Below are 10,088 nucleotides of genomic sequence, written 5' to 3' on the forward strand. Positions count from 1 at the left end.
GAGTTTGAAGCCATTCCCCCAGCCTGTCACTACATGCCATTCAATTTCAGCTATATATATGATATATATATTTTATATTCCACTGTAGTCAGCCTTCTCACAGTGCATGAAGAACAACTTGAAAGTTAAAATTGCCTGTGTGTAGGGGAGGAGAAACACAAAGACCATTTTGAATTCCTGTTCAGATGCCAAAGTGCAGCCTTCCAAGCCTGAATATATGTTCTCAGGAGAATTCCACTTAGGAGAGATGCACAGTCAATACACCAGAGGTACAACATGTGTCCACAGGGACTGTCTGGCTGCAGAGAATTTTTTACAGCACATGGTGCCAGCAGTGGTAATACTGATTAGCAGATGAGGGGTACACGACAGCAACGAATTCACCCATTTCACGTAACTGTTCTTCAGGATCCCGCTTTCCATGGTGCATCCATCTTCTCCATCTAATATAGTAGCCATTACAAGGAACATGGTCTGTTTGGTTTTTTTTTTCCTCAGGGCAACTTCTTTTACTCTGTGTTTTGGAATTGCTAAGAATTACTCACTTGTGGTGATGCAGAAATACTTTGTCTGGATAAAGGTCTTCCTTTATCACTGATTCTTAAAATATGCATCTACTATTAATCTCTTGAGATTGGTTTTCTTGAGAATCTAGCTGGATATAAAAGCCACACTTATCATGCCCTGTGTTGGTGTAGAAATCTTTTTTTCAAAAGAATATTTTAGTACCTGGCTTTCCCTTCTTAAAGCTTACTTTGTTTTTCTTAAAAATCTTCAATGTTATGTTCTCCAAAAATGAGATAAACAATGTCCACATGAAATAAAACTATCTGATACCAAGTCTGCGATTAGAAATAACTGTCTGGAAGCAGATATTACCAAGTATGTATTTCTAAATAAAATGTAATAAAATCTATTTTACACATCCAGTCTATGACAAGTAGAACAAAATAGGCTATCTTTAGAAGCTTAGAATTCATTAAATTTGAGTTGTGCATCTTTTTTTCCTAGCTAATAAATGTTTTTTGTGTGTATTTGTTCAGGAAGAAGCACTCCATGGATTTCGAGTGAGTGATTATTTAGACTACATGGAAAAGTTGGAGGCAATCTACAGACCTATGCTGCTGAAAGACATGAGGACCATAAGAGTGCAGAATACATAGATGAAGCAAACAAGCACTTTATTTTCCAGTTTTGGTTACATCCTTTAGAAGGATGCTGATTGATTGATTGATTGATTGATTGATACATCAGTCTCACCTAAAATCAGCCAGGCTGTTTAAATGTACGTACTGTAAAAAAAATAGCAAGGGTTTTCAGAATATAGTTTTTCAAAATGAAGTACCTTAAGTTTGATGACCAAATTTTCCCAATACAGGCTATGTGCACAGTCTCATTTTCAGTTAGCAGAAGGCAGCTTCAGAACCCACGTGTAGGATGCTCGATCTTATAAAGCCTTGAACCTCTTCCCAAGTCATTGTATCATTGTCATCTCCTTGTAGCACAGTCCTGAAACCTTCATGTTTTGTTAGGGTCTGACAAAGGGAAATTTTTTTCTATTTAGGAACAACTGTGTGTTCATGTACATGAGAAGTCAACAAATGAAAAACAAATTCTCTGTTCTGACTTTGTGGATAATGTTGAGAAAATGGGATGTTCAAATATATGCAATGAAAAAAACACTTTATATTCCTGTCTTTTTAAAAATAAAATAAATAATTTTATGTTATAAAACATAATTAGTTTTCCTGTCTTAATGAAATTATAATCTTTAAAAATTATTGTTGTTTTTCAGAGATATGAATAGCAGGTCACTCAAGGGTTTCTCGTTCACTTATGCGGAGAGCATATGTCACATGGAAAAAAAATCTCAAATTAGAACAGTTATTAAAATTTATTCTTAAATTTCATTTATTAATGTATTTATATGGAAAAATGGAGAAAAACTGTGATCTGTTTTGCTTCATCCTTACCATCACTAGACATGTCTTCTCTCTCCCTCATACCCACTCTATATTATTTTTAGATTGTTTGTTCTTTTAATTTTGCAAGATTTTTTTTCTCTCCTCATTTTTGTATTTTGTTGACTTCTTCTGTTCAGGGCTTTTCAACTGTACTTAAAGGTATTCTCTCAGTAGATGCAATAATTCCCATTTCTCTCTACCCTGTATTTTTCATTCTCTGCTACAAGAGGCATTATGGTGAAGTGGACTTTGGTCTGTTTCTCATATACCGCCTCACCTGTAGAACTTTCTGTTTCAAAGCTGTCTCATGAGTTACTCGCAAGTTCACTGCCTGAGTATTGGGAAGGTTGAAGGAATTCAGACAGTGGGATTAGCTTGGTTTACAAGGCCAACAGGTTAGGTGTCAGGAAAAGGTTTTTCACCCAGAGCGTGGTTGAGCACTAGAACATGCTTCCCGGGGAAGTGATCACAGCACTAAGCCTGTCTGAGTTAAGAAGCATTTGGACAACACTCTCAGGCACATGGAGTGATTCTTGGGGTGTCCCGTGCAGGGCCAGGAGTTGGACTTGATGATCCCCGTGGGTTCCTCCCAGTTTAGCATATTCTGTAAGGTTCAAAAACTCTCTTGGAGCAAAACTTTTAGGAAAATTTCAGAACAGAGGCATCCACGCATGAAGTGAGACACGCTTGTCTGCTTTTTTCTCCTGTAATACACTACATACAGAACAGGCATTTGTTGTGTTCTGACCCACAGCCTTCCCCTCAGAGTAACTGTACTGATCTTTTGTAATACTCATTCATTCATACAGATAGTTTTGACTGATGATCTCTGACTTCAGTGTGAGGGTTGAGCTTGTGTTTTTGCTTGCCTATCCTCAATCAAAACTTACAAGCTCCTGGATTTACAAAGTCTTTCCATAAAACTGCCTAGTGATTCTTTAGCGACATCAATATCAAGTTCTTAAACAGTTTTTTGTAAACAGGATTATTTTTGGGTTGGTCTTGAACATTATACCTGTTCTTATCACAAGATACTCATTTTCCCTGAGTAAATTTACAACAATTATTCTGAAGTTTCTTGACATTTGTGCTTCCTCCTTCAACTACCCAGAGTTTCTAAAAAACAAATACTGAATATATATTTTTATTATTAGATCTATGCATTCTTAGGATTTCAGTTTCATTTCAGCCCAAGTAATAGTTGCACCACTTTAAATTGAAGTGAAAGGCCCTGTTTCTGCAGTTACCTTTAAAGAGATTTTTGGTCTTGGTAATTATTTAGCATAAAAAGTTGGTAAATTGACCCATACCTTGTAATATCAGACCTCCTTAGTACCTTGATGCTTCCAATTGTTTCTTTATCAAAGAAACAAGATTTAGCTTCTCTAGCAAAAAGTTACTTACTAGCTGTATTTTTAGATGAAGTCAGCTTTATACTGTGAAGCATAAGTAATCAGCATAATTGATCATGTGTCTGCTGTAGCTTGTTTAGTAAGTAAGCAGTATAAATTCTTCAAATGCATCCTAGTTATGTAGGTAACATTTCCAGATGGTGTTACATAGTGCAAGTTAGGCATTAAGTAATTCTTTATTTGATTAGAAAAGTAGGGAAAATGCTATGTTTTGTCAACACCTGCAATACTATTTTCTTTACAGAATGTCTGGAATCCCAAAATATTTTTATTAGAATGCATGATAGAATAAATATTTCCAAAGTCTAACAGAAGCCACAAATGTTGAATTTAGACTTATTCAATATTGTTACCACATTCCTGTGAGATAAACTAAACATTACTGTAGAATTCTTGAAAAACAACTTTGTTAGATAAAAAGAATATCCATACAGAAATTGAGCAGATATACGAATTCAGATTATAAAACACATTAGAACACGCGGAAACATTTTGGAAATTATATGCGACCTAAGAGTGAACACTGACTAAGGTTTTGCCACTAATATCTATTTTACTGACTGTGCATTTCATAAGTTCAGGAGTTTAGCTTTTTTCGCTGTCTAGCAAAAATATGTTTTAAGTATTTTTGGACTTTTGTGAACTCTGTTATCTCACCTACATTAATAAAAGAAGCTGGCAAGGATGAGGAAAGAATTATGACAAGAACTGATGGAACCAAGTATTTACCTGACACAGAGGCCAAAGAATGTTATGACTTCCATAATATCTGTTCTTTTAACCTTAATAGCAGTCTCTCTTTTTTCAAGGTAACATTTTTTGGAATATATCTCAAAACAGCCAAATAACAAATATCTGGATGGTGACTAACACTAGAACACTAATATATATCTGTTTCTAGAAATGCCATGCACTTTTCTAAAGAGACCATGGTTGATTACCAATTACGAAGTCATCAGTTCCTTTAGCAGCAGCAGAAGTTTGTCAAGAAAATTGGCTCTTGTGCTTATGAGTAACCCAGGGACTCCTGCCACCCAAATAGCTACCATTTTGTATTCCTTGTCCTCCAGCAAAGAAGAGAGAGGCGCTGCAGAGCTGACCCTTCATATTAACAACTTTCATCAATATTGCATCAAATTAATCCAAAGAGGTACAGTACACAATAACAGGGAAGAGGAGTCAAATACAAATAAATCGAAAGCAAACAGCCTGACTACCAAGTGCTGGCATTGATAAAAGCACTTTTTGAATTGCCTCCAGCAATTCAATCAGCTGCAGTTTCCCCATCTGCAAAATAGCTGCATTTTCATACAGTTTATGTAGGTGCTGAGATGATTAATTAGAGAACATCGTAAAACATTTAGTGCATAAAAATTCTATGCAAATGCTAAATCTTAATACCTGCTAATAATATAAAGTCCCATTGTGCCCCATGACAGAAACAGGACACTGACACATGTTACAAGTAGACTGAAATAGAGCTTGAAGTGATAGTAGTCAGGGAAACCAATCTCATCTTCTTTGGATCAATGACAGCCTAAAAACAAATGACCATTTTAACAACAGATACCTGAAGACATGTTCATTATGTTGTATTACCCCCAGTTTGAGGACTCCCTCATCCTGCTTTGTGCATTTATATATAAATTTCTCCATTCATCTCCCTATTTTCTTTCAGGGAACTATTTAACTGACATGTAGACAGTTTCTATCTCTAAATCTATTTTTATTTTCCTGGTTACCTCTTCCAGTTTCTTTTCCCCTGCTTTCCATCTTGATTGTATCTGTCTCAGACTTTTTCTCTCTCTTATTTTTAGCTGTCTCATTGTTCCCAATCCCCAGTGAGAGTCCAAGCACTAAAGGATAAGAAGTGTTTCCTTGCTTGTCCCTAAAATGTGTAATTAAACATGAGGTAAAATAAACATAATCATACAACCCCCCCAGACACTAAATATGTCCCCAGCTTGGAAAAACTGAGAAGCCAGTTATAGGAAGATGACACTTCCAAATAAGCTGTCAGCAGTCCTGACCCAGGCTCCTACTGGAGGCAGCTAAGCACTGCTGCCTCTGCCTGTCTGTCATATCGCCCTGACCATAAGATGGGATGCCATACTGGATAGAAACACCTGTGTTATTTCCAAAAGATGTGCATTTTCCAGACTACTTCCTTCAGCTAGCCTCTGCAGCATGACTCAGCCTTTTCGGATAAACAGCAGGAATATAGAAAAATATTTTTCACCTGATGATGTCTGCCCTGTTGTCTTTTGACAAGTTATTTTACTTCTGGAAACTTTGAGCACCTGTCTAAAAAAAAAGCCAAAAACAATAATTCTTACTTGTTTTTGTAAAAATGACTTCTGCAGATGTAAATGATTTCCCCATTACTATATATAGTGTTCATGCAACAAGAGAAATACTGGTAGTGGAAGCAACTAAAGCAACTAAGCTCTAAAACAAAATATTATAGGTGTGTTAAGAAAAAGAATAGATCAGTGGTAAATATTTATACTCTAAACTCTGGGTTTAGCTGGTTGAAGATGTCCAACTCAATCATTAGGTCAATAGATAAACAGTCTCAGCTTCTCTAATCCATTTTGTGTTGTCTTAAAGTACTTTCTAGATAATCCATAGCAATAGTCCATAGATTTCTAGAGTAGCTATGTTTGAATAACATTAAAAGATCCCAGTAAATAGGCTGAATTTCAGTATAGCATGCTATCATTAATGACAAGAGATCACAATACAGAATAAAAGCAGAATGGCTGAGTTGACATTCAGAAAGAAGTTGGGAAATGCCAGACTATAACAAAGCTATGGTGTCATATAATGCACAGTACTGACACTGCTTTATGGCCAATCTGCATTTCATCACCTCCACCGTGAGAATCATCCTTTATTGCTTGTCTGGATAAGTAGTGGTGAACATGTACTCCTTTCAATTATTTACATTTTTGTTACAGGGATGAGGCTTCAAGGATGGCAAGAAATTTGGCAAGCAGAATGGAGTTAGCATCATACAGTTTCAGGATACATGTTCTCTCTGTCCCTACTAAGAGCAATGCTCAGATTACTGCAGGTCCCTCACTCACTAGTGAGTTACAGCAGCAGCTTCCCAGGGAAGGAAATTATGAGCCTGTAAACATTTGAGAAAAAAGGTACATTATTAGCCGTTGTTACTGAAAACCAACAACTGCAAGCAATTCCTTTCTTGAGAAAAGAGAGCTGGTTCATCAGGCTTTTCCACACCAGTGCAAGAACATATAACAGGAGTTGCAGTGCAAAAGGATCAGAAACTGCAACAAATCCAGTGAAGCGGGTGAAATTATAACACTCTCAGAACATTTCCAGATGACTGCAAAACTGATGGATACTAGGAAACTGTTATACAGTTCAGGTCCTATGAGATACATTGTAATTAAGTCCATTGGAGAGAGGATTGCTAGGTTAGACTATTAGAAGGGGATTTAGTGACTGTCTGATGTGGAGATTTCTGACAACATCTTTTTAATCTAGCCTGACATTTTCCCCCTCACCCCACCGACCAAACAAGAAAATCATATCACCAATAAGAATGTGGGAGATTCGGAATGAGGAGCTACAGTAACAAACTGGAAGAGGTTGTTGTTTTACAGTGAAGATAACTAACCAGTAGAACACAGTTTCTTTTTAAATAATAAATCAGCAGATCAATGTATTCAGTCATGATCTGATTTTATGAGGTAACAGGCAATTCTAGAAGATGTCATTCTAAAATATGTAGTCTGTTCCAAGTTTCACAGCCCAAGTTATACAGTGAGTTTACTCTGCTATCTTATCTTTCGGTCCCTAAAATATATTTTAAAAAAATAATAATTCAGTTAGTATCAATGGGATATGATCTCTTGCAGTTCTCTTTGATATATTTTAGGCAAATCATAAAAAATAATTCCCCCCAAAACCAACACCAGGAAGTAGAAATGGAGCAATCTCATGAAGAACAGCGAAAAAAAGGTATTTGAAGAATTTAAGAATGGTAATGACAGCACACATTTTCCCATTTAAAGTACAGTATATACCTATATACCATACTGGACTAGCTATCTTGCACTGGCCTCTGTAGCCACCAGCGCGCTTGTAGCAAATGTGGGTAGAGTCCTTCCCAAATCTTCGTTCGCGAAGCCCAGCCATGACGTTGGACTAGAACCGAAGATACAATTTTGACTATTTTAAGCAGATAAAAATTCAAAATTTGTTTGAAATGTAACATTGTGCCTATGCCAGAAGAAGTGACTGGTATTTATTTCCTGCAAAGAAATTGTTTGGAGAGCTGCAGTGTTTGCACTGTTTCTGCAAATCAGTGGACTATATTCATGACACCTCTTCTGGCAGTTTGCATATTAACTAATCACACATAAGTAGACAGAGGTACAGGTCTTCAAAACTAAATTACTCAGTGTAGTTTCCAATAATTTAAAATGCCATTTTTGTATACACAGATCATGTCCTTTCGGATTTCACTTTTGTTCAAAATCTGACCTAAAGGAGAACAATATTTTAAAGTTCAGATCATGAATGAGGTACCAGTTTTATTACTTCATCTAACAGATTCAGAAAGTTTTGTATACTCAGCAAAGTATCAGGGAAAAAACATCTTCCCTGTGCCTCCAATACCAAACCACCACTAAATTAAAAAACCCCACAGCTCCAGAGCATAATGCTGTTTGATTTTGTTTCACCACAAAAAACCAAAAGACCTTAAAGCATAATATACAGTGCAGTGGTGCATAGGGAGGTATCAATATGGTTTGAAAAATTAGTTTAGATGGGGTTAAATTGGGAACTGACACTTGACTAATATTTCATCAAGTCAGTTTCCTGCTCAACAACAGGAGGAAAGAAGAATACATGAAATTCGCTTGGAATGATGAATGGGGAAAGCAGGCTTTTTTGGAGTAGGTTTTTAAGGAAACAAACACCACAGAAATAAAACCTCCAGGGGAAATTAACAATTTCAAAGAAATTGGTGTTTCTCTCTCAAAAGATTTCATCTGCTCTTGGTATGTCCTGTGCTCTAACTCAAAGCCTATCCTGGTATCAGATTCATCCATGTTGTGGGAATTAGTTTAAAATGGACTCAGCCTTTAAAATGCTGCTTGAGTTTAATACAGACATTCATAAGCCAACACAACACTCCATTTGAACCTCCCTCTCCTCAAAATTCTTGATGATAAGGTAAATTTTCTGGAGTTATCAAGGCTACCTCCTTCAGCACAGTTTTCACTTAGAAGGCAAATTACAAGTATTTTTTTTTCTTGATTTGTAAAATCCACTGTTGTGAACAATGCCATAATGTGTATACTATCACAATTTCTGTCATGGACTTTCTAGGCAAAGATTTCCGGTCCAAAAGAACTTATTCCCCATGTTGATTCAGGATGGTGTTTAGTTATAATGTTATTTTTCCTCTAGCTCTAAATCAACAGAGAAAAGCCTCCTGCTAGAAAATAGAAACCCAAAGTTTGGAACAAATACAATTTTGGCAAGGAATTCCTTATGAGGGAAATTATAGATCCATGAAGCCAGTTAGACCATCTGTCTAAATCACTTTGGAGTCATTCAGATATTTGTAGGAAATTAATTTTGTACAGAACCTGGAAGTGAGGGGAAACCATGGTCTCTAGATACACCAACCCTTTCAGACTCCTGTGAAAATTAATGAATTTTCAGCAAATCACTTGGAGTCTTGCAGCTTTTTCCTTTAGAGAAACTAATTTTATATCCTGAGTAATTACCTTCACCATCAACATGCAGTAGATTTGAAGCTTCCAAAGCATCCAGAACTGTGGCAGTGGGAGAAACTCAGTGTAGTGTTTAACAACATTGTTCTGTTTTTATGCTGCAACACTGCTGCAGCCTACCACTTGGCTGTTCTTAGTGTCAGTTGTTCTTCTTCTGTCAGCATAGAGTTTCAAACAGCTATTAACCTCGTGCAATACTAACACACTATGCAAAGGAAAGCAATAAGATCTTCCACCCTGAAGTTGCTAGCTCTTTCTCTGTTTGAATAATAATGAGACTGTTTTCCTCAATAAAATTTTGACAACAAATTTCATCAAGCGTTTTCCAAAAGTACAATGATTCTTTTCAGAGTAGCAAACCCTTTTAAATGTCTCCCATAAAAATTGTCCCCCTCTCTATCAGCACTGCCCCCCAAAACAACAAGGAATTATTTAAAATATACTCACTGCAGAAAGGCGTAATAAGGACTCCAAGGACATGCTTTTATGTATAGCTAAAACAACTTAACAAGCTGCTATCTTCTATAATCCCTGCCCCTATGTTAAATACTCCCATTGCTTGCACCACTTTGATTCTTACCAGATCCTTCCACTACCTGGTTTATATCATTAAAGCAGTAGAGAGACATCATTTTATTTTGTGGAGGTTGTTTTCTAGATGCTCAGGTGGGGAGTGAGAGCCCCATCAAGGTTGCAAGGTGAACCTGTAACATGAGTAAAAGTGTACACATGGAAAAATCACTCCTCCACTTGTGTTACGAGCAGTTAAACTGTCATTTGTTACAGTAGAGAAGATGAAACTGTCAAAACCCCAATGTAAGAATAGTTTATTTTCCCCCCACATGAACGTATCCCACTATAAATTTCAGCTACTGAAGAAGTTTGAAAGATTTAAAGAAATACATTAACATTCTTTATGGTATAGCGTGGTCTGG

At 36.5% G+C, this 10,088-nt stretch overlaps 1 protein-coding gene across 1 annotated transcript in view; it reads left to right on the top strand.

Moving 5' to 3' along the window:
* The window catches only part of TBC1D32 (TBC1 domain family member 32), a 79,958-nt gene extending 78,219 nt beyond the window's left edge, over window positions 1–1,739 (top strand). The window contains exon 34 of the mRNA XM_018078247.2: window positions 1,044–1,739. Within this exon, the coding sequence (XP_017933736.2) occupies window positions 1,044–1,163 (120 nt within the window). The 3' untranslated portion in view covers window positions 1,164–1,739. The remainder of the gene's footprint in view (window positions 1–1,043) is intronic.
* The last annotated feature ends 8,349 nt before the right edge of the window (window positions 1,740–10,088 follow it).

This window comes from Manacus vitellinus, unplaced genomic scaffold (assembly GCF_001715985.3).
Source record: "Manacus vitellinus isolate BGI_N305 unplaced genomic scaffold, ASM171598v3 scaffold_4_pilon, whole genome shotgun sequence".
NCBI lineage: Eukaryota > Metazoa > Chordata > Aves > Passeriformes > Pipridae > Manacus > Manacus vitellinus.